This window comes from Neomonachus schauinslandi, chromosome 7 (assembly GCF_002201575.2).
Source record: "Neomonachus schauinslandi chromosome 7, ASM220157v2, whole genome shotgun sequence".
Classification (NCBI taxonomy): domain Eukaryota; kingdom Metazoa; phylum Chordata; class Mammalia; order Carnivora; family Phocidae; genus Neomonachus; species Neomonachus schauinslandi.
In genome coordinates, this window is record NC_058409.1 from 115,475,703 (window position 1) to 115,501,657 (window position 25,955).

Below are 25,955 nucleotides of genomic sequence, written 5' to 3' on the forward strand. Positions count from 1 at the left end.
AAGAATGTGTAGCTATGAATTTGAGTTATAGAAGTCCTTTTATATTGGGGTTGACAATTCAAACAATTGGGAAGTAAATAAATGGTTTCTGGTTGAGGAAAACAGATTAAGACACAATATGTGGGCATTTTGTCCCTCCTAAGACTCCAGCACAATGAAAGAAACCAAGTGAAAAAAAGAATGCATCTATAAAACAGAAGGGAACAAGAACAAGGAACTCTTATTGAGATGAAAAAATTCTCAAAATTTTTACAAGATTCAAAATGAAAGGGAGCAGAGTGAAGGATAACACACGGAGAGAAAATCAGACCCTGCAATATGCTACAAAAGGGTCTGCAAAAGAAGTAAGAACCAGTCTGTACTGTGAACTGTGGAAACATTTGAATTCAGAGTCAGGAGGCTTAAGGCAGAACATAATTGAGCAGTAGGGCTGAACACAGGAAGGGTGCTGAATTTAAGGCCAGTATGACAACTGCACAAATCATTACTTATAACCCACCTCTCACACCCTGCACATACATACATGGAATTTGGGCGGTTTCATGTATCCCCATGTAAAACTCTTCATCTTTTCACTGAAGAAATTAAACCCATATTTGGGGTAAGATACAGTTTCACTAGATGCTGGAAGGAATGGAGACAAGTCATCAAATATCTGTGAGAAAATGATTTTCAATCTAGAATTCTATATCCAGACAAGATGTTGTTAAAGGAGTAAGAGAGAAAGATATCTTACACATGTCCCAACTTTCCTAACCATACCCCTCCACAAAAAAGCTATAAACTAAGATTAAGTGTGGCTACTGTAAGATGTGTTAAAAGGAGCAACAATTCTGATGACTCTGCAGCAGGTCTAGAGAAAAATAAGTCCTTCTTAAGACAGGTGGGTGGATTCTGGAGAAGAAAGCATTACATGAGTATGTGAGTGTGTGGTGGAGGTGATACCAGGAGCACCGAAGAATCCAGTGCCTACCATTATTCTGCACAGAGCCAATATTGATAAGTGATTTTTAGTTATAAGAAAAATCAAATGTATACCAAAAAAGTATATTACTTTTAAGGGTCCTTCCACATAGAGCAGTTTATATAATTCTTATAATGATTCTGACACTTAAGTATTTTCAACGCTTCAGGTGGTCTGGCAAATATCTTGACGTACTATTATCTGAATTGATGAAGCGTTATAGTGCATGTGTGGTTCTGGAAAGTGCCTAACTAGTAAATCTGAAATCATGCCATTTTCCAATAGATCAAATGTTACTCAAATGTTTCTTGGGTTGCTAGCAACTTTGCCAATACTTGTTTATTTTTTAAGTATCTTTTGGGGAGGTTGCAATAGTAATATGTTTTTCTCACTTACTGGGTTTCTTCAAATGGCAGAATGTGTGGTTTACTCACTAAGATTTATAGCTGTATTTTATGGCTTCATACCCAAAATCATGTACTTAGCGATTTCTTTCAGAAGGCATTTGCCAAGACAGTGACCCAGCACCATTTTTTCTTCCAGAGCAACTCTGACACAAATCCACTCAAATAAATTAGCATTTTTAACTTGACTGGCTCATCGGGCCAGTGTATCAAGATGACGTGCCAATGTATGAGGTAATTCTTATGGCTACTACTAAAAAAACTGTGAAGAAACTTTGTTTTCATCTTAGTAGCTTTTTCAGAAGCCAGCTTTCCTTTCTCTTGTCTTTCCTATTGGCTTCTCTTGGAAAATGGTGCAATGAGCTGGTTTGCACACCACCTTTCTAAACTATAAATGGTGAGTGGAGGCTGGGGATGTTGAGAAAGATATCATGCAATTAGTTTAAATATAATGGCCTCTGTCACATTTTATTTTACCACATATTTATATTACCATTAATCTTATTATTACATTTTTATTTTATTTGTTTTATAAACAAAGGTTTAGGGAAGTTACGTAAGTCAGTGTTTTACTGCTGGTTTATCTTCCATTTGGGGTGTGTGTGTGTGTGTGTGTGTGTGTGTGTGTGTATGTGTGATTGGCTTCCCTTTGTTTTCACTTTTTAAAATTGTACTTTTTCAATCCTAAAGTAAAGGGTATTATGGAATTTTACACATACAATGTACTTTAGAGGTCATTTGCTCCATCTCCTTTCTTTTAGTTGAAAAGCTAAGGCAAATTTTTGGAAACTGATTAATGCAAAGTCAGAACTAGAACTCTAGTTCCCTGTTTTCACGTTATGCATTTCTCCAATAGTATTTTTTTTTAAGTTCTTACATTGCAAAAACTGTTGTTCAGTGGTTTATAAATTTTATGTTAACCTTGTTATTTATCTCTAAGATTGGCAAAATAATAGCTCAAAATTTTGAAAAAATATATATTATGTACCAAGCAGTTTAATGTTCCATGCAAATATATATATGTCCAAATTTTAAAGGTTTTACCATACCACAAACACTACAATCTTTAATATTTTAGGCCAAAAAAATTGGTTGAGATGCCAAACAGTAATTATCACTTGTCAGTTTAAGAAAGTTCATGAATGTGAAACCAAGAATATTGGAGTCATTTTATTTCTCACAGAACTTACAGAAAATAGAAGACATAATAATGCATAATATCATATAGGGCATACTTAAAAATATGTTCACAAGAGACCACCAAAATATATTATGCATTTTATACATGCCTCAGGGATAGTTTAATAATATTTGATTAACTGAGGATTTAGTACAAGAATTCTTTCTGGATGATATATCTGAATGGACTGGAAATATATGTGATATTCTTATTTGGTAATTTCAAAGCAATCCATTAGCTATGTATTGACTATATAATATCAGCAAGATACTGTCTAGGAAAACAATTTACACAGTATATAAAATGAGTTTAAACATCCTCTGCTTTGTTTGCTTTTATAATTTAGTCACTAGAGCTTATACACTGAAGTGGTCTTTTCTGTTTTAAAAATGTTCATCACTTAGATGAATTTTAAAATACAAATTAATGAGATGAAGTCTCCAAAGTAAAATATCTTCTTACAAAGATTAAGTACATTTCTCTACTCCATTGTATGGTCTTTTTTTTGCCTTTCAAAAAGCACGAATCCATGTGATTGGTTTCATATGCTTAGGAAATGAACTAATAACAAAAACAAGAATAATTTTACTATTTGTAGCTCAAAATGTAGAGACAACTAAATCTGTACTTGTTGGAGTGTGTAACATGTTACAAATCTGATGAGACCACAGCTATACAAAAGAGAAGAGAGTGAGCAAATGATTGACATGAAACTGTAAAGATAAAAATGAGACTATTATTAGTGCTATGTTATTTCTAACATGAATTATTCCCCAGTCCTCTCCAAAAACCACACTGTTATGGAAATATCATTTGAAATTCACTCACAAGAGCTACAAAATTCACTGAATACTGCTAATGTGGTTATTAGTTTGATTTTTCACCCTCTTTCTCTACACACACACACACACACACACACACACACATTTATGTAAGCATGAAATAGCCTTCCCACAATCATTATTAAAATAAGGTGCAAATATCCATCATAAAATATTTGTTTTTACTTTCCTCATTTAAATATTTCAGTATATATTGTACATATGTATATATTGTCTACATTTATAGCAATTTGAAATTTGTTATAGAAGAATAGACAATGATCTTAAATTGTTTAATTTTAATTAATTTCATTTTTTCCATAGTACTAGTCCATCAAACTCACTTCTTAATAGAACCATTTTCAATATTCATCTGTAATTTGATTTTCCCAGTGTGTAAGCTACTTCCTAAAGTAAATTAAGCACATGAGGGGGTTATGCTTGCTCTTTTGTTTTTCTAGGGCACAGTCCAATAAATAGTTGCTCTGTTATACAACATAGTCCTCATATAAGTTAAAAAGATGTACTCTTTTTTCCTAAGGAATTTTTGAAATGCAAAGGTGTAGCTATATTCAGTTAACAAAATGTAACCTATCATAAGCATTTTTGTTTCTGACCTATTCCCAGTTGTCAGCTGATAATGATTTGAAATTCAAAGGAAAATGAACAAGCCTAGTAGAAGTGCTTTATCTCTGTTAGGTACTCTTTAGCACTGACCCATTTATGAAAATTCACTTTAGTTGAATAACCTCTGTGGGAGAAAAAAGATTTGCTGAGTGTCAACTCTATACCACCAGGCATTGTGTTTCCCAGTTTTCAAAGTTTATGCCTTTTACAGTTTACACTATAACTGTTTCCTATCATTGTTTCCTACCAAAAATCTTCAAAGAATCCATACTACAATATTTTACCATTTTTTGTTTCTTTAATAACTCATGCTCTTTGATTTTTCTCAGACTAGTAAAGCTAAACAAGGAGCAATTTAAAAAAAGAGAGAGAAAAATTTTGCATAAAGATTTACTTTTTTAAATGTTTAGGTATATGCAATTAGGATCTTATATAAAAATATGTATAATTAGAAATAGATGATATACAATACAATGGCAAAGTAAGGAAAAAGCCATATTGTCTAAATAATTGTCAAAGCAAAAGATGTGTGACAATTTTTTTACAACAAAAATATCTAAAATTGATTTTTAAATTTTATACATACATATATGTTTATTAAAGAAATATGTGGACATGACCAAAGTAACACATGCACAAGCACCTATATATTTTAATAGTCATGACTGATAACTAGTACATTCTATTCTGTAAATATATAGTTGTTATGACCACATCAGAACTGTTTAGTTTTACTGCAGAGTCATGTGATGAGACATATTCTTCTCTGTGCCACTTCAAAAAGAAAGCTCAGATAGATTATATTTTTTCTTAAGTTTCAATTTCCCATTTGGGAAAATGAAGTCAGCCTTAAATATCTTTACACTCCCTTCATCTATGGAGAAGGGGGAGGGGGACAGAGACACAGAGTAGCTATGACACATATGTCCTTCAGGAAATCAGATTTTGCATCAGATGGTAATTTTCACATGTAACCGAGAAAAGAAAACCACTTTATCCACTAAAGGTGGGTGAAGGTAGGCCAGCTCTCTCTGTCTCAAAATTCTATGGAGGAGAGTTTTTTTGAGAAGCCAAACTGGAAAGACTATAAAGGGGAAAAAAAAGAATTAGGTAAGTACCTAGGAAATGAAGATTCTTTTTCAATTTGAGGTGTTTTTGAGGAAATAAAAAATTTTATTATTTTTGAATATTTGGGGGTAAAGATAGTGTAGAAGTTAACAATTTTGAAGAAAAAATAATCAAGTCATTATAGTAATTTGATATTGCCAACCACATCCAAGAACATAAGCAATAGGCTTGTATTACATATGTTACAGTTTTTTTTAAATTTCATTTTTATATTAATTCATTTTTTGCTGTACTTTACAAAAGTATCTGTCCACAATGGTTGGGAAGAGAGTTGGTTTCCCCCATAGACTGAGCAGCTAATTATTTAGATTCCTGGAGGAGAAAAAAGTTTAGATTAATATCAAAAGTTGGTAGAGATTTGTTTTTAATAAAAGGCATGCCTTCTTTCGATATTAGGAAAAGGCCAGTAAGAAAAGCTGCAGATATTTGTTTGTTTGAAGATATGAGGTGTCAGAGTCAAGAGGATCCAAACATAAGAATATGTTTCCTCTGAAAAAGTAAAATCTTATTCTGAAACTGAGTAGGATAGTCACGAGCTTTGGGGAAGTAAGAAGAGAGGAAAAAATATAGGATGAGTGGTGTTAGGAATAAGGAAATGAATAGACCACAGACAAAGGTCTCAAATAAGGTTGCTTTTTAAAAATAATTTTTTTTAGTAGCCACAATCTAGTTTCCTCTCCAGTAATCTTCAGTAGCTCAGGTATAGAAAGTAGCTGTTTTAATTAATCAGCAGTTGACATTTTGCAAAGAAAAGGTAATGGAAGAATACAGAGTCCTCTAATAAATGGAGATGTGCTGAGGGTGGAGATTGAGAGCTTGTTCTATGCAGAAATGAGAGAAAGTTATGAGGGGAATAGCCAAATGGAATGAATGGAATGAGCACTGAAGAGAAGCCTTTTTTTTTTTTTTTTTTTTTTAATACAGCTGGACAAATACTTGTCTGAAAGCAGCAAAGGCAAGCGAGGTAAATGAGAGGAAAATGAGGCCGCTGCCATCAGAATCTAAGGCTTATGAAGTATGAAAGAATTGAACCAACTCTGAGAAAGCTACCAGGGAAGCTGAGGCTTTGAGATAGGGTGAGGGAGACTCCTCCATCTCAGGAAAAGCAGAGAAGGAGAGGAAGAATGTGACAAAGAGGCTGAGGGTATAGGAGAGTTAATTGATGATGAAGGGGCAGTTTGGGAAGGACAAGGGAAAGAAAAATCCAGGAAGATAGCACTTAACGGCATGAGAATTGGACAATAGGTGAGCGAGGTTGTGGAGTGAATGATTGCACCTTGACTCCTTACGGAGGCTGAGAGGAGAGACCCAGATGGTTGACTTTTGTGAAGGTTGTGGGCCGGCCATTCTGAGTGAGATCCTAGATAGAGTAGGGGCTGCAGTCACTGGTCAGTGTTCAAAGAGATTATCAAGAAGAGTGCTCTTCTGTCATAGATCAAGTAAAACCTTCAGCACTTTGTACCAAAAGCATGGTAAGAGAACCTGGGTCATTTTCAAGCTAAGAATTGCAGAAGTTGCAACAGGGCTCTTAAACATTGGGCTAGTAGACTAGGACTACTACACATTGACTCCTAGATAACATGGTGGCTGGGAAACAGACTGAGTTGGTAAATGTTTGTTTTCTTATATTCTGTGTCAACATGGCATATAGACAGTCCATATAAAAGATAATTGAATTTATGCAGGTGCAGGTTTATAAAGAGAAACAAAAAAGAGAAACAAAGGTACCCAGCCTTGCTTTATACCTTAAAAATAAGAATGTCGTTTGTCAAAAGAACTCTTTCTGACCCATTTGATTCACTTAATGTTACTTTGATAAGAATTTTAAATTATATTTGAAGCCTTGAATCACAATTGAGATCATAGAAGAAACCTAGACTTTGAGTGATCCTTGTTCATGAAGCCAAAGACTAGGGACAGATCAACGCATGCTATGAAAGGTCTTAAATTACTTTCGACAGTTTTTGTGGTTAGGTAAAACATAGTACACCAAATAGTTAAAGAGAGTTAAGGCCCACTGATCATAATCAGGCTATTAGATTGAAAAACCTCTGAATCCAGTTTATCAAGGAAGAATGTGGACATGTTTTGAAAGAACTCAGCTAATTTATGGATCCTGCCATACAGCACACTTTGGGATTTAACCTTTCAAAAACAGGGTGGAATGTACAAAAAATCATGGTAAACAATTTTGTAAATAGTAGGGCAGACTTGGGGATTCTGAATCAAATTATCCTAGAGCGTTCTTCAGTTTTGGAGAGTTAGCTATCCTCTCTGGAGTCATTAAACTCCAACTGGGCAGAATTCTAAAACTATAATATTATAAAAAGAATTCAGAGAGAATTTGTGACCAGAGCTTTCTTTTCACTGAAGTCAAATGAAAAACACAGTGTTCTGAGCTGGACAAATGCAAAGCACAGTGCCTTCAGCTGGCATATTTTGTAGTCTGGTTTTTAATGAAAATAAAATTAAAGAGCTGCTTTAGAAACTTATCCTAATTCTGTTTTTTTTTTTTTTAATTCAGTTGACTCTTACAAGTACCACTTAGCAGCATATTAAGAGTGGGTCAGAACAACCTGTCTTTCTGCTACCCACATTCTGAGCAGTCAAATCAGGTTTCAAGTCAAGTCAGATTACTTGGAAGGTAGAAAATGATAGAGTTATCTTCTTTAAATTCCCTGGTTTAAAACACAAAAACAAAACCTTCACATTGTTAAGATCATAAAAAGTACTTGGGCTATTATTGTTAAATCCCTACAACATTTTCATTCATTCATTTAACAATTTATTGAACATCATATATGGTGCCATTTTGTGTGAAGTGGGGTTTGCGTGGAGTAGCTTTAAGATAATTGATTTAGATGGGAATTTATCACTTAAGGATGTCTATCTTGTAGACGGGGAAAAAAAACTCAAAAATATTAATTAGTCAATGGTATTAGCTGCTTGATCCAAAACTTGAGTAAAGTCATACTTAGATTTAGCCTACAAGCTGCCCTTAGACGATAAAAAGTTGTGGCTATGCATTAATTGGATCAGATTTTTCCTTCTTTGGTTAATGTGTTTATCTATAGATGTATGTGCTCCATAAGGGAATAATTTTCTTATTCTGAATCTTCTGCGAACAAGGTTTTAACAGAGCCTTCAATATTCTCAGCAACCAGTCAATGAGACGATTATGCCTACCAGCATGTCTTAATTAATAAGAGCTCAAGAGACAATCAGTTTGGGCCTAAGCACTCTACACATTCAGGTATATATCAAAAGTTATACTACATACACTATAATGTTCTTTGGTCAGATAAATAAATCGAGATGGAGATACACGGATTTGACTATTTGAAATTAACCTCTGGTATTGACCAGTGTCAGGGCAGGCAACTTGCTCATGCCTCTTCCAAAGTTGGATTTTGGGATAGCTCCAAAAAGTAAAATTACTTTTGAACACAGAATGTTAAAGACCAAAAAGGGAGACTGCTCCTGAGCATTGTCTATATAGCAGAGTTAATACATAAATCTAGCGCTAGTACTGTATACTAATACTATGAGGCTGGAAATAGAAATGAGATAGAGAATAGGTTTAATTCTACGGCTTATCTTGTTACAGTAGGAGTTCAGTAACCACATGGAAGCAAAAGGAAATAAAAAATATATTTCTACTACGTTATGAAAGGCCTTATTCACCATTAACTTCCTTTATGAAAATGGTGGTTATGCTTCTCTGGAAATTATTTCAGAAATAATAGGATTTTCTTAAAAGAATTGTTGAATTACAGCATGTGCAATCAGTTACTGTAAATAAGCTCTTAAAATCCCACAAAAAGAATCTAATTGCTGACAAAGAAAGTAGAAAAGCCATAAAAGTCAGATGTATTAAGAATAAGACCTAGTTCTCTATAACATCCCAGCTCTAAAGCCTCATAATTGCATGATTGCCCACATGCTTATAATTTATAGACTTTGGCAGAGAGTTTCAGATATTGTTTACTTCAAATAATCAGGTTGAAAGGTGATTAGTTCCTTGTTTGATCCACAAGCTCATATTCTGCAACTTTACTCAATTTCACAGCAATGCAATACTTACGCAAAAGACATATTGAACCATTTTGTCAGGAAATACTTAGATAAAAATTTGTAGGGTTCTAGTACTAAAGAAAAATGTTTAAATCCATGTTGATTTTATTTTCCTACTTTAATAGTAGAAAACTTTTTAAATTATATTTTATTGTATTACTTTTAATGAGAAATTATTGATGAAATTTTTGGTATGATTTCTCTTTACAAATTTAGTGACCATGAAATATCCGAGGGAATAACATCAAAAGGACTTCTCTGTAGGTTTGCCAAATACAAAACAAAATTAAAAAATAATTTAGAGGCAGGTGACCTAGGTAGCTCAGTCCATTCAGCATCTGCCTTCTGCTCCGAAAGTGATCCCAGCCAGAGTCCTGGGATCAAACCCTGTGTTGGTCTCCCTGCTCGGTGGGGAGCCTGCTTCTCCCTCTCCCTCTCCCTCTGCTCATCCCCCCTGTTCATGATTGCTCTCTTTCTCAAATAAATAAAATCTTTTTAAAAATTACTTAGAGGAAAATAAAATTCTCAATTCTTTAAAATTAATTGTTCTGTGTATAGCTGTCTGAATATAAAAATACATGATCTGTTGCCTTTAAAATCTAGGACCCCAACCTTACCTTTAAAAGGAATTCAGAACAGTGTGTACTTTCCCACAAAGAAAGTGGGAACTGATCACTACTGTGTCAAAAAGGAAGATGGTTTAAAGAAAGAATTAATGCCTAATAGAAATGTATCAAAGTGAAAAATATTTAATTAAAAACAGATTTGGTGATTTTATAAAAGCAAAACTCCAGCTGTCCTGTCATTTTGCCTCTACATACATTAATATGTACCTCTTAAGAATTATAGCTATTTCCTTACAAAGATATATTTAATAAATCAAAGTATAAAATTTATGGGTTTTCTTTTCCATTTCTCAGATAATTTCTCAGTACATGGTGTCCTCATTACTTCAAGAATAGACCATTCTTTGGTAAATTATTCAAATGTGATTCTAAATATTTCAAGGTGTTGTTTCTTTGTGTATTTATGCATATTTATTAATTTTATTAACTCAGTAGCCTTTTAACAATTAGGAAATAAAGTTTATTCTAGAATGTAGGTCTGCTCCCAAGTGGGTTTTGTTATTCTAGAATAGGTAAAATAAAAGCAGAAATATTAGCAGTAGAGAATGATATAATATATAAGCTGCTAAAGAAAGGGTTCAGGTTCTGGTTTTATTTCTTGTAATAACTGGATTGATGAAAAGTCATAGATATCAAGCTATATGTAAGTTTATACTTCCAAAATTCTGATATATATCATTGATTTGTCATAATTTCTGTGCTTTCTGAAATATCTTCCCTGTCATATTGGATTTCATGAAAATATAAATGAGAAAGTTTCACGGGAAAGGGAAATAACAATTTTAATTTTTAAAAAGTGTGGCACAATTGTTTTTTAACCAAATTCAGAGAACTTTTTATCTCAAAGGCCACATTTCATGTTCAATATACACAATAAAAGAAGTACCTACACTCATATAGCTATAAAATTCACTGCACTTAAACCTCAATATTATTTTATATTTTGAAATTAATCTGTTTTTGCTAATGATTTTCAGTCTCTGTGGGTTTTGTTTGTTTTTTGGTCCTTCAACAAATCTATTTTTTTATTTACCTTTTTTTTTTTAACAAATCTATTAATTTAAGAAGGGATGAGAAGCAGAGAAGAGGGTCAAATCTGTTAACTTGTTTTAGAGCAACATTGCCAAAATGTGCAGGACAGTAAATGAAAACTATCGGCAAAACCAATGATCTTTAAAACAGGACCCCATGCATTTAATGTAGTTATGTTATCTCTGTTGTTTGTGGAGAACCCACAGTTGGTGGTAGTACTCAAAGGGCAGAGTGCCAGCCTATGTAAAGATCGAGAAATGTCATCTCTGTTTCTACTTGTAAAAGTTCTTCCCGTATCTTTTTTGAAGATTTTTTTATTTATCTATTTGACAGAGAGAGACATAGAGCAGGAACACAAGCAGGGGCAGTGGGAGAGGGAGAAGCAGGCTTCCCGCCGAGCAGGGAGCCCGATGTGGGGCTCGATCCCAGGACGCTGGGATCATGACCTGAGCTGAAGGCAGACGCTTAAAGACTGAGCCACCCAGGCGCCCCAAGTTCTTCCCATATTTTTATTAAATCAGTACTTACACTGCATAATGTCAATGTCTACTGACATTGGGAGTATTCTTGACTTTAAAGGAAATTGATGATAAGCATTAATAAGAATTGATTTTATATTTTGGCCGACAGATTTTCCACATGACATATGACCTTGCCAGTGCAGTGGTGAGAATTTTTAACCTCATCGGCATGATGCTGCTGCTCTGCCATTGGGATGGCTGTCTTCAGTTCTTAGTCCCACTCCTGCAGGATTTCCCACCAGACTGCTGGGTGTCTCTGAACGAAATGGTTGTAAGTAATTCGTATTCTTTTAACCTCTGCGTAACCAGTGTTTTGCCAAAAAGTTCTAAGTGCTTATGTTCGAATGATCTAATTTCTTCTCCGTAAATGTCTAGAGAAAACTTAATTTTGCTTTCATGGATGTAAAATCAAATGTTGTATTATTTTTTCTACAACTACATTTCATTTACATGAAATGTTTCTGGGGACATATATGTTAAGGATCTATTTTGAGGTGTCTTGCTCTGTGTATATTGAAGACATATTTTATTTCAAAGCTACATGTACACTCACACGTGCGTATAATCATATACAATCATGGTACAACGTTCATGGTACAATGTTCTTCCACAACTGCTTACTGCTTAGAGTAACTCCTTTCTTTCAACTTGATTTGGCATTTACTATGCTTAAGACATGTAATTCTAGGTGGTGTTTAAACATGCAGAGACATGTACATCAGTATAAATGCAATAAGATTTGATGTGCATGGTATTTCAGATAGTACTTTTTGCTAGGGAAGACAAGGAAAGCTTCATGGAAGAGGTAAAGATTTTATTTACTTTTAATTTTTAATTTTTTTAATTTGAGTACAGTTGACACGTAATGTTACATTAGTTTCAGGTGTACACCTTACCCTGAAAGATATTTAAATATTTAAAACTTGTGAAATATAAATTTGAAATATATAATTAACTATATTCATAGCCACATTTAATTTTCAGAACCTAAGTTTTAAAAAAGAACATGTGTTTTGATCTATATTGTACAATACTTACAAAGAAATTGAAACACTAGTAAACAATGGAAGATAAATTTTATGAGACTCTCACAAAATTTTAATTTTGGCATAAATCAAATGCCCTCTTTCTTCCCAAAATGTTCCATATTAATTTCTGGGCTTATTATTGTAGAAATGATATGAAGATCTTAAGAACATATATTTTTTTCTTCTAATAACTAGAGCTCAGGCTTTATATTTTAAGAAAAGAGTTTACATTACATGTTAAGAAGTCTGGTCTTCTTTCTTTTCTTTCTTCTTGCCTACCTGTTTTCCTCCTTCCTTCCCACTCTCCCTCTCCCTGCCTTCTTATTCCTTTAACTCCTTCCTCTGAGACTTGATATTCACCTGGATCTCTCCTTCATGTCATTCATATCTGCTTAAATGTCACTGTCTCACTGAAGCCAGTGTGTGATCACTCTAATACAGCACCCAAGTGGTTTATATTTTATCTGAGAAGAATTTAATAACGTACACACACACATCTGTTACTTATATTTCTCTGTGTCCTCTACACAGAATGTCAGTTCCATTAAGTCAAAGAATTTGTCTGTTTTGTTCTAACTCTACGGTAGTGCCTAGAACAGTGCCTGATACAGGAGTTTGTTGTAATCTAGCCACTCTATTGAAAGTTCGTTTGAGAAATACTGTATTTGTGTTTCTGTACCTAAAAATCAAAGCAAGGTGCAGGTCACTTTTTGAATCTATGAAGTCTTCTTAATTATAGATCTGTCTTTTTTACTTATCACTGAAAGAAAATTTGTGAAGACATGATAAAGATATTTTGGCGGGGGTGGGAGGAAGAAAAAGCCACAGCTCTGTATTCTAGCTATGAACTGAGTGTGTAGTATAAAAACACTAACACTACTGCCAAAAGATGATTCATCACCAGCACCAAGCACTATTTAAGTTCGCAAATAATTTTTGTTTTAAATTACCCTTAGGTATCTTTCAGAAAAATAGGAATTGTCTATTAAAAAAGTAAAGGGACTATTTTGGGGTATCCATGAAGTGCATGTAGTTGTGTAATTATAATATACGGGAATATACTCCTTAATATATCCAGTGCTAAGCACATTAACTGAAGAAAAATTTTAATATCTTGATCATTTTTTAAGTGTGGTTTTTTTCTTGCATCTTTTTTGAGGGGCAGGTTTACTTATGAAACTGGCTCTTACTTCCTTTCACATTTATTTAACATTACTTTCATGTTTAACTTTAATGTCAAGGGTAGGAAACAGTTAAGTCTATGTTCAACTATAAAGACCAGAAATATATCGTATTAGTGATATAAAGGAGATAACCATAAAAAAGACAATTTTTGTATCAGTAGAGAATCTCCATGGTGTCATTTGACCTTGAAGATATCCTTTCTTTCTATCCTAGATCTATCGAATTCTAGAAAAGCTTCCATCACAGCAAAACAAAGCAAAGTGTATTTACACAATAAAGGAGTTATAAAGAAGTAAAAATCCAATATAAGAAAAAAGCACCCTTCATGTATATATCTTGCTTACCGTATACAAGCCCTTGTGCTTTGAAATATGCTCTTATTTGGTCCTCATAGCAACAGAATGAGGTGAGCACTGTTATCCCCCATTTTACAGATCAGAAATCTGAAATTTTTAGAGGTTAGTCTAATTGTTCAATAGCACAGAGTTTAGTAGATTAATAGAACCAAGATTAGTATGCCTGGCTATCCGACACCGTAATTTCTGTTCTAAACCACATTAGAATATCTTGTGTTGTGTAGATTGTAAAAATTAGTTAAGAACAGTAATGACAAGAAACGAAACCTGTCGTCAAAGCACACCGGTTACAATAGAAAGTCACTAAAAAATCAGCAGTTGAGCTCTGACACTAAAAAGCAGCAAGACGGATATGAGATGTAGATGTAGAAAAACAAATTCAAATTGGGAAGGCAAAAAGTGAGAAGCCAGATCAGGGTAGATGCAGCACATGGTATCAGTCATTCCTAGGTATGTGCTTGACAATTCTATGACGTTTGACACTGATACTAAATAATTTATGGTAAAGATTAGGGTATTAGGTGAATTCCTTATACCTTTCTTCTGTCTCATATTTTGCATTCTTAAATGATTTATATCCTTAAGTGTTATTTTAAATCCTCCTTAACCATATTTTCATTTCTATGTGTATATTTATCTTTTTATATGTATTTTAAATCTTTCTGAAACACATTTGCATTTATATCTATATCCTTATCTATATATCACTAGCTAGTTATCCATATATGTCCTATAATGAGAAATCCAGAGTAATGCTACGACTATATCTATAACTGGTAATTTGTTCAATATACTTATTCTTATCTTAACTCTTTCTAATCCGCAATTCATTCCGTAGAAGTAGATATTGACTTGCAGAATCCAACTTAAACAGGGATTAATCTTGCTCTATATTTATAATATAACCTTTTGTATTGAATATTTCATTCAAGAAATATTTGAATTATAGAATTCTGTCTGAATGAAAATCTTGGGTTGGTCAGATAATGTCTAATAAAATTTGGAAATCTTGTCATTCTCATATTTTGTGACTATGTTTCTAGGTATATCACACAGAATTATAATAGTTCATTATGAAAGTGATTAGAGGTGATGGTTTTGATTTAAGTTATAACATCATGAAATACTCATTTTAAAAATCTAAGAAATAAAAATTATGATGCATTTGAACTTACATATTAATTCTGACATAATTTAGGGAATGATTTGAGAGAAGAAAGAAGGATTTGCAACTAAATAGTACATTCCTATAGTAGTGTTTCTCTATTTCTTTTTTTTAAGATTTTATTTATTTATTTGACAGAGAGAGAGAGAGAGTATAAGCAGGGGGAATGGCAAGGGAGAGGGAGAGGGAGAAGCAGGCTCCTGCTGAGCAGAGAGCCCGATGCAGGGCACTGAGCCACCCAGGCACCCCTAGAGTAGTGTTTCTCTAATGGAAGTCTGCAGCTTTACTCTCAGGGAGGCACAGATTTTCTCCCAGCAGTCTTGTAAATGTATAAATATATGTTGGTGATAGTTTGAAAGGTTTCAAGGTAAACATATTATGAATCTACAATCATCTGAATGCCCTAAATATGGAGTCTGGATTTGCTTTTATAGTTGAAGTGCATTGTGCCATATAAAATAATTCTCACTTATTGGCTTAATAATTAATGATCCCTTTATATCAAATGAGGGCTAAGTGACATCATATTAAATGCTGTACAGAATTTTCACCAAAGTCAAAATGGAGAGATGGGTTGCAAAACCAAGTTACTCATTACATAGCACACAATTGTATAGTAGTGTGTTAAACTACATAATCTATAAAAATTAGTGCCATGAAGGCACTAAATTTACATTGTGTGCAACTGTTGGTTTTACCAAAACAACATTATCCATCACAATACATTTATATTAAGATATGCTTATTGATTTATTGTTTTGTTAGTGTTTGATTTATGAAATTGTTTTAACTTTACAGGAATTAAAAGGATAAGAAATTTATATCTAGTTTTGTAGTTGTATTTGTTTCAGTAATATCATAATCAAAATAATTTGAGCCAACTCAAGTGCCGTGTATTATAATGTTTTGTTTTGTTGTGATTTGAAAAACCGTATGCATTACTTCATTTTGAGAGATGCCTTCTAGAGGGCAGACAAAATGTTTTATCAGTATTTGCATACCCCACAGATCCTATGCCAGCCTTGCATATGTTGCTAAATAAATATGAGTGGTTTATACTAAAAAGGTAATTATCAAAAGTATTTGAAAATTATGTGTAAAAGGGTTACTCTGTTATGCATTTTAAATCTCCTCCTTGGATAGTTTTTGCTTTAACAATTTGTACCTCAAATTATTTCTTCAAAGATAAGTAATCACTTGACCAACTCATGGGCAATATAAAAATACTCGAAATTCATGATGTTTATATGAACCATACTAAGAATATCAGAAAATAAGATATATAAATGTCTAGAAGGGTCTAATTAATATTCTTATGGGGAGAAAACAAGAGATCTGATTGGAAAATCTAGATCACTACAAAAGTTCATTTTCATTTCAGACAGTGTATCTCAAATTATTAGTGCGTTACTAATAACCAAATAGTCACACGCTCCACATTCTCCAGCTCCCTTCCTGTTGGATGGGGTCCTCTGATGGTCATGGTCAATGGGCTCTGAGTGGCAGTTTTGTATTTCACTTACAGGTCTAAGCATTGAAAAACTGGTTTGCAACCCTCCAGTTCTTTTTTTCCCTATCCAGAGGCACCCTTTTAATTTGTAGCCCACAACATAACACAGCTTATCCTGACTCATTTAGACAATAGAATAGGGATGGGAAAATCTGGCAGAATTGAATTTAGAGACACACATTTCAGAATTGCCTCTACCATTAAAACGTCCATGATTTTAGGCAAATCACTCAACTTTCCTATAGTTCAACTATGAAATGGTGTATATTACTTATTCTTTCATTTAGGTAATTTGTTGAGTGTTTGCTTTGTGCTAGGCATTATCTTAGGCACTGAACGTACACTGGAGAATGAGACAGTTTCTGCCCTGATAGTGCTCACATTCAAACAAGCTTTCATTCATACCACTTCATTCCAGGTGCCAAAAACTATACAGAGATTTAAAATTTTGATTTTCTAATCTAAGGGAATAGAAAATTATGTGCAAAAGCCCTTAATATGAATTTGAATTAAGACCTCTGAAATGTATGCACTGCCCAGACTCTTAAACAAGGGGAAGAGTCCTAGCTAGATCCTGCCCTCTTTCTTGCCATGCTACATACATTTGAAAATATAGCCATTCTTGGGGCGCCTGGGTGGCTCAGTCGTTAAGCGTCTGCCTCCGGCTCGGGTCATGGTCCCAGGGTCCTGGGATCGAGCCCCATATCAGGCTCCCTGCTCGGCAGGAAGCCTGCTTCTTCCTCTCTCACTCCCCCTGCTTGTGTTCCTGCTCTCGCTATCTCTCTCTCTGTCAAATAAATAAATAAAATCTTAAAAAAAAAAAGTAAAAAAAATATAGCCATTCTTACAAAACTCTGTCATCCTGATTTAGCCCCCCCAGAGAACACTATTTTTTTCTAACTCACAGAATGGTGTGCTAGTAGCAGGTTTGTGTGAATGGAGATAAAGTCTATGAGTAGTATAAACTAAAGGCAGGGAGAGACAAAATAGGGAGTCATTTATTTCAACTACTATCAGTTGGTTTTGGATCAGGAATCTTCAATAAAGAGTGCAGATTGAGACATGTCAGTCACGTCTAGCTCAAAACTATAATGATCAAAATAAATATGTGCTGGGGGGGGCTTGGGTAGAAAGAGTTGTTTATTAATATCTCCTATTTCAAGCAAATTGTTTGGGGGAAAAAATGATTTATATTGTTTATATGCATCTCCCCATATACAAGCAGAACATTGAAACCTAGGATGATTAAATTATTGTCTATTGATATTCCAGCAAATGTATGAAGACAAAATCAAAATAGGTTCACTTTTTGTTTTACAAAGCCCAATTAACTAGTTAAGTAATGATTGATTGAAACAATATAACCAAGATGTATTTTAGATTTGAAATTCTATAAATTAGAAATTGTATGATTATATTACTGACTTTTTAAAAATAGAATATATTGCTAACAGAATTTTTTAAAAGTTCTAACAAAAGTAACTAATTTGCTGACAAGTCACCATGTAGCTTTACAGGAAAAAAAAATGCATTCATAGCTCCTATAAGTTATAATAACAAAGTAGGTCAGTAGCCTGCTGAGTGTTGTGATTCTCCTTTGCCATCCTGTTTCTGCCTGTTAGGAAGGCCAGCCTGGTGACTGCTGTCTATTGGATAGAAACACGACCTAATCGCAAAAGTGAAACAGTTCACATACTGTGTTGTTCCTTCTCAGACATGTATTCTTTTATGGGAATGAACATATGGAAATAAATCCTAATGTGGTATCTTGTTTTCAAATGACATGTGCATTTCAGAAAATCTTTAAAATGAATTATAGTTCCATAATAGAGAGGAAATAGGATATTACTTATATATTGTCTATAGCTATGTTAAGTTGCTCTGTCAGTAAGACCAGTCCCTAAGTTGCAAACATAGTTGTTTTTTTTTTTCTTATATAGCCTATCTCTTAAATTTTCAGCAACGAATGGTTAGAAGAAGCACCATTCATTAAGTTACCTTATCTAACAAGAGATACCTATTAAAATTGGGGAAAGATACAAAATATCTTGCAGTCCAGTATTTTCTCAAATATGAGTATTATGAAAACTTTCATGAGTACAGTACAAAAGTACATGTATCCCATTATTTCATCTATTCTGAATGAAATGAAAACACATTCATTCCCATTTTACAGATGAAAAATCTGACTCAGAGAATTATTACCTGGTTTACATGAAGTCAGAGGCAGATGGTGTGGGAGCTGGTTATGAAATCCGTATTTCCTTTTGAGTCCATGCCGAACTTACCATGGCATTCTACTTCATGGATCCCAAAGAATTTCAGCCATTATCAGTTTTTAATTCATGTTAACAGAGAGCAACTATATATTGGTTGAGTCACTAGAAGAACTTGGAATATAGAAATATTTGAAAAACTCATTGTATTTTGTATGTACATGTTGCTTAAGTTTTCTCCTTTTACTACTGCCATAAATCCAAAAGAATCTGGTAATGAAATTATATCTTCCCACTTATTCTGAATTTCTCACTTATTTAGATTTCACCTGAGAAATTATTGTTTTAAATTGATGGAGGTTGGAATAAAATGGTAACATTGTTTTCAACCTTGGAATCAGTGGAATAGCAGATTAATTATTTCTCCTGTATTAGTTCATGTACAGATATACGGACATGAGGCAATTCATATGAATGTCCCCTCTTTCCAAAGAGACCAAGGTTTTATCTCTCTTTTACAGAATATAGAGACTTGCATAGACCTGAACTTTCTAGGTTATATCACCTATATTCAGATAATGTTCTGGACAAGATATATAGTCACTTCCCAGAGTGGAGGGCTTTCTACAGTTTTCTTTTTTTGCATCCCATTTCATCTTTTTTTTTTTCCCTCCTCCCACTACCACTGACCTAAATATGCTACCCCAGAATATGTTGCAGAATCAGAGGTGACATGAAGAAAGCCACGTGATAAGTGACGGGTGTAAAAAAAGAATAGCAAGAACATTTTCTATATCTTAGCATGAACGTTTTCACAGTCCCATTATATACCTCTTCGTTTTTGAGAAGTATTTTGTTGTTTTTAAAGATGTAATATATTCTGGGAATGAGTAATTCTATGAAAAAAATTGAACTTGGCTTGTGAATCTTTATTTCAGTTATTTTACATATATTCTTACAACATGCCAACGAATGCTGGCAAGTTATCAGATAAGAGCTTAAAAATATGTACTAGAATCATTGGCTGGCCTTCTCTAATTAGTAGCCAGGTGCCTCAGAAACATGGCTCCACAGAAACAAGAGTTAATTAACCCCTGGTTCTGTTGTACAACCTGCTATCTCATACCCCATGCATAGAGATATGAATACCTCCATCTGTGGACTGTAAACACTTATTCTAATTGTATAAGCTTGATAATAATGAAAAATTAGGAGACTTTAAGAATTTGCCATCTTGGGCGCCTGGGTGGCTCGGTTGGTTGAGCGACTGCCTTTCGCTCAGGTCATGATCCTGGAGTCCCGGGATCGAGTCCCACATCGGGCTCCCTGCTCAGCAGGGAGTCTGCTTCTCCCTCTGACCCTCCCCCCTTTCATGTGCTCGCTCTCTCATTCTCTCTCTCAAATAAATAAATAAAATCTTAAAAAAAAAAAGAATTTGCCATCTTGTTTTTGTAAGTCATAAAAAGGTATATAATAACGAACCATAATATAGTCTCTATATTCCATTAGCATTGTTCGAGGGCATATCATAAATTTAACAAAAATTTTTCTCTAGATATATTCTTAGGATAGAAATAAATATGAATTAAAATGTCTACTTATAATATCCCCCAAAGTAACTGATGTATATATACAGAGCAACTGTTAGCCTTCACCGTTGTGATCAATATGATAATCTAAGATCCTGATTCCTGCGAGTTAGGAAAGGACTTCCAGTACAAAAATCTTTAATTTCAACAGTATTAAAATGAGGACATAATTCAGTTAGACCATCTCAGTTTGCCACAAACTCTGTTTTTTGTCCTTGAGATAATTTTTAAAAAATTCTTGCATTTGGGGCGCCTGGGTGGCTCAGTTGGTTGAGCGACTGCCTTTGGCTCAGGTCATGATCCTGGAGTCCCTGGATCGATTCACGCATCGGGCTCCCTGCTCGGCAGGCAGTCTGCTTCTCCCTCTAACCCTCCCCCCTCTCATGTGCTTGCTCTCTCTCATTCTCTCTCTCTCAAATAAATAAATTAAAAAATCTAAAAAAAAAAATTCTTGCATTTGTTCTAGGGTCAGCCATTGATTCATATTTTTAATAATTTACTTAGTTAAATAAAACTTTAAGATGATTGGGAAAAATACCGTTTCATGTGGTACCTGTTACTAGTTTCCCACTTCCCCCAAACTAAAATTAAAGCACTAATGCTCCATTAAATGATTGCTACATTCTGTCTAGCACTTTTGTAATTCTGCTCTCAACTTGGTTATCAATTCTTAAGGAAAAAGAAAAAAAAAAGTTTGACGTGCTAAATATTAGGCAAATTAAATTAAAGTTGGTAATAATCTACAACATTTATGGAGGTCATTCTTCTGAGGGTAACTTTCTTTTGAGGGTAACTTTCTTTTTCAGTCATCAGTGTTATTATTTATCTATAATTAATCATTTTATCAGAAGATTAGAACTTTTGAAAACTAGGTCTTAGGGAAGTACAAAAAAGAGATTCAAACATATAGTCTTTTATATAAAGAAACAAACATGGAAATCTTATATATGATAGATCTGAATGCTATTTACATATGAAAATTCATGAGAGTAACATGTTTAATGTCTTCTAATGTATTTCTTTATCATTTAGTTTGTAACCTAATGCATTGTGTGAACAGACTAATTATCAGAGTGGTTTAGTATTCTGTGGGAATTAAATGACCACAAAAGTTGAAAGAAAAACAAAAAGGAGGATAAACACATTATTTTACAGAAGAATGAAAAAAAAATAGAAATAGGAGATAGGAGCCAAATAGCTAATACAATAAAAGGCAGATTGCCTTTTCTTCTTCTGGCTACGTTTCCAGCATTCAGGCCATTTGACGTTGTCACTAGGTGTCTTTGAAACTGCTGTTTCTTCCAGTGTGTGTGTGTGGGGGGGGGTGCATATACCCTTTATCATTACCAGCTATTGTTTACTATCTTAATTCTGGGGTTTTTTGCTGAGCTATGTTCTTTTTTAAAAGATTTTATTTATTTATTTGAGATACAGAGAGGGAGAGAGAGAGTGAGGGGCGGGCGAGCAGAGGGGGAAGGAGAAGCAGACTCCCCGCTGAGCAGGGAGACACACTGGGCTCCATTCAGGACCCTGGGATCATGACCTGAGCCAAAGGCAGACACTTAACCGACTGTGCCACCCAGGCTCCCCAATGTTAAGTTATATTCTTATTAAGATCTTTTATTTATCATCTAGTAAGTAAACAATATGTTTATGGGTGTATTTCTGCCAAATTCTTTTCATAATAACCTATTATAACTTCTGTAACAGTTGTAACTTCTACCATGTATCTAATATTTAGTATACGTAATCAGGTATTATAATCAGTTAGTTCTTCATGCATTCTTTTGTGATGTCCATTCACAGCTGTGCTCAGCAAATTGTCTTTATTTGGCCATGAATGAAGAATGGATTAGTTACAGTGTCAATTTTACAATGCTTCTTTACCTCTTAAAGGTACTTTTACATACAACAACCAATGTCATGAACATATTATGAATAATGAAAGAGACATTCAAAATATCTGGTCAAGGTCAAATACAATGTTAGTGACAGAAGTGGATCTAGGACAGCAGTCGTACTGTCCCTTATTTCTCATTAATGCAAGAATGAAGACTTGTTGAAAACTTTGAAGAAATCATATGTCCAGGCGATTCTGTAAAATAGAAATCCTCTTCTCTTTTATTGTTTTCATAATATAGAGCTTACCAAAACCTACTTTAAGGAAGGATTTGAGTTGGATAACCATAGTAAAACATATGGCCTTGGATTTTCAATATTCTAAGGCATAGATATGGGCAGAATGACATAAATTCTAAAGTAAATCATAAAATTTGGTGGGCTAAAATTTATGGTTGAAATATGGCTTTTTGAAAGAACTTGACCTAATTGGAGGAGACAATATGTCAAATAAGTGCACAGCTATTAGAAGTCTAGCATGTTGGAGAAGATTAAAATAAAAAGTATAAAGAAAATGTTAATAAAGTGATGTTATAGAAGGGCATATTAAAAGTACTAAAGTAATTAAATGTGGGAGGATTCATGGCACTTCATAGCACTGGGAAAGTATTATCAGTGATGGAGATTGAATACTTACTCTCCCTAAACCCGAATACTGATGAAATCTTGACTAGCTTAATTCACAAAATTATTTCCTAAAGTATAGAAGAAATAATGAAAGTCCACTTAAGCCAAAGTTGAATTTGTTTGTTAGGGTCAAGTGTTAAGAATCTGAAAGGAAGTGTGCAAGTAATCTTAAACTAAACATGAGAAACAGTATTGTAAAGTGTTAAGCATGGTCAAGGTCTGAAACCAGATTGCTTAGATTCATCTGTTTCACACTTACTAGCTCTGTGACCTTGGATAAGTGACTTAACCTATTTGTGCCTTAGTTTCTTCATCTGTAATGTGGAGATAATTATAAAAAGTTTTGAGGTAAATGGAAGAGCTTGTACATGCCAAATATACAGAACAGTTCTTATTATATTTCTGAGCTTAGTACACATAAAATATTATTGAGAGTGATAGTTATGTATAAGCTAGAATTGATTTTTCTTGTCTACAAATTTGTGCATAATTCTCCCATTTAAAAGTTGAGTTGATCTAGCTTGAAGTAGAAGCAGATATACCATATACCTAGAAATATTAAAAGGCATGGAAAGAAAAAGTTTATAATGCATAAGCCTGGCTGAAGAAATCAAAAGAATTTAAATGTAACTTTGTTTTTAAATAAAAGCAAACTACCTACCTACCTCCTACTTCTGTAGATAAATGGTTTGAATCCATTAGAGTAGCTGTGTATAACATTTAGAATGAAAGAAACATTAATGGCATTTAGTAATAGTTGGGACAAAGACCAGGGAGTGGATAAACCCTTCACTTGGGATTCATGGCATGATAATAAATGACAGACTATTTGTGGAGTATTTTCAGTCTTGTTTAATAATGTCTTCTGTGAAGGCAGAATATTTTAAACTGAACAGACTGGATAAACTCCAGGGAAATTGAACTCAGAGTCAATACTTTGGTACTCTAAAGGAGTTCCATCCCCTGGCCCATGCGCATTGCACCTTAAAATGGTAATATCTTAGAGAAGATATGGTAGACTGATTGCATAGGGTCTTTCATAAGCCATGAAAATGGGGAAGAACTGGTTGTCCATGATATATGTAAATAATGTTTGAATTTACAATGAGAAAATGAAGAAAGATGCTGCAAATTACAACCCGATATGTTTGATGTTAATTCCAAGCAAGCCTCTGCACCAAGTTATAAAAGAAATTATTTGTGGGCATTAAGAAAAGGCAGTGTTCTTGTCAGAGCAACCACTGGTTTAATGAAAGCAAGTCATAACCGTTCAGCTTCTTTATCTTTTTTTCTTCTTTTATATGGAAGATATCATGGGGGTGATTTGGTGGCTCAGTTGGTTAAGCGGCTGCCTTCGGCTCAGGTCATTATCCCAGGGTCCTGGGGTCGAGCCCCACAGGGGGCTCTCTGCTGAGTGGGGAGTCTGCTTCTCCCTCCCCCTCTCTCTCTGCCTCTTCCCCCTGATCATGTGCTCTCTCTCTCTCTCAAATAAATAAATAATAAAGTCTTTATATAGAAGATATCATGGGGAAAAAGAAAAAAGACTTGTTGAACATTTGTTGAAAGCCTTGCTAAGTACATATACCAGTCCACTATTTCCTTTTTGAGATGAACATTAGATTGTACATGCACTTCATACAAGGCTTTCGGCAAGGTTCTTAAAAATATTTTATTATGAAACATTTGGACTAACAGAAAATAGAATTGAGTGGGTTAATAACTGATTGTTTTCTGCTCCCACATCCCAAAATGCACATTGGTTGATATCAACATAGAAGATGTTCAGTGGATGTCTTTAGGATATGATGGTTTTTCAGCATATTAGTGTGATCTGAGGTCTTTTTGACATATTGATAATAACCTGGTTGAAGCCATCAAAGATGCAGCTAATGCAAAGCAAAAAAGAAATGGCTAATATGTTGGGTTATAGATTCATATTCAAGAAGATCTTATTATATAGAAAGATAAACTGAGTCTAATAAAATGAATTTTTCAAGACATAAAGTCTTATAATAGGATGAGAAGAAGAGAAAAGGAAAACGACAAGTACAAGAATCAAACATGGCTCAACCAAGGGTGTGAAAACTACTTAGGGTTTCAGGGACTCTTGTTTCAATATATGTCAATAATTGAGATTCTGCCCATGTTAATGAAACAGAAAATTCTAACCATGTTTTATAAGAAAAAAAATTAATTTAATTGTGAGCATCAAATTCTAAGATCTGTTAATTCTATAGGCAATTTTCTTTCTGACCCGAAGATATTAATTATCTCTTTGAAATGTAAGTCCTCACTGGTTACCTACTTTTATTCTTGAAATGGTGCTTTTAAAACTAATTTAGATCCATTTATAAATTCATTTGTATGTAAGATAAATTAAGGACATTGTGACCCATCAATAATTTATTTTTCAATAACCACTTTTTTCAAATAATTCACTTGATTATTTAACAGAGTCCTTAGGTATTAAGAAAGCATTAAGCACACCTACATATTGTAAAAATCTACCAAGAGAGTTACAGAGAGAAAGGAATTATGCCCAATTGAATAAAAAAGATTTTATTATTTTTACACTTAATCTTTTCAATTATGTAAACAAGAAACAGAGGCTCTTTTCCTTTTAAATGTTTTTCTTTGTAATACATCTCTTATTGTGTAGCTGAATTTAGTTTAGAAATTTATATCACTCATTATGACAGATCACTAATGAATACACCTTGATTGAGAAACTTAGAAGTAATATGGCTGGCGTTCCACAGACTATTAACATCTTGTCTTATAAATATTTATTCTATTTTTCTTTATTAGTAGTAATAAAATATTTTAAATTATAACAAAAATATCCTTCTAGATTACTCAGTTTCTGTTTGGATCACAGAGAAAAAGATTGACTTATTATTTAACTTGCAGAAAGAAAGTTAGAAGTTGTATATTTTACAATTGACTTCACCAAAAACAATGGCATCCCTAATATAATTGTGATGAACTTACTGTTTGTTTCAT

The 25,955-nt window shown here is 33.7% G+C and overlaps 1 protein-coding gene across 1 annotated transcript in view; it reads left to right on the top strand.

Annotated features, from left to right (window-relative positions):
* The window catches only part of HCN1 (hyperpolarization activated cyclic nucleotide gated potassium channel 1), a 395,566-nt gene that overhangs the window by 204,104 nt on the left and 165,507 nt on the right, over positions 1 to 25,955 (top strand). Inside the window, exon 3 of the mRNA XM_021695347.1 lies at positions 11,487 to 11,648. Coding sequence (XP_021551022.1) covers positions 11,487 to 11,648 — 162 coding nt within the window. The remainder of the gene's footprint in view (positions 1 to 11,486; positions 11,649 to 25,955) is intronic.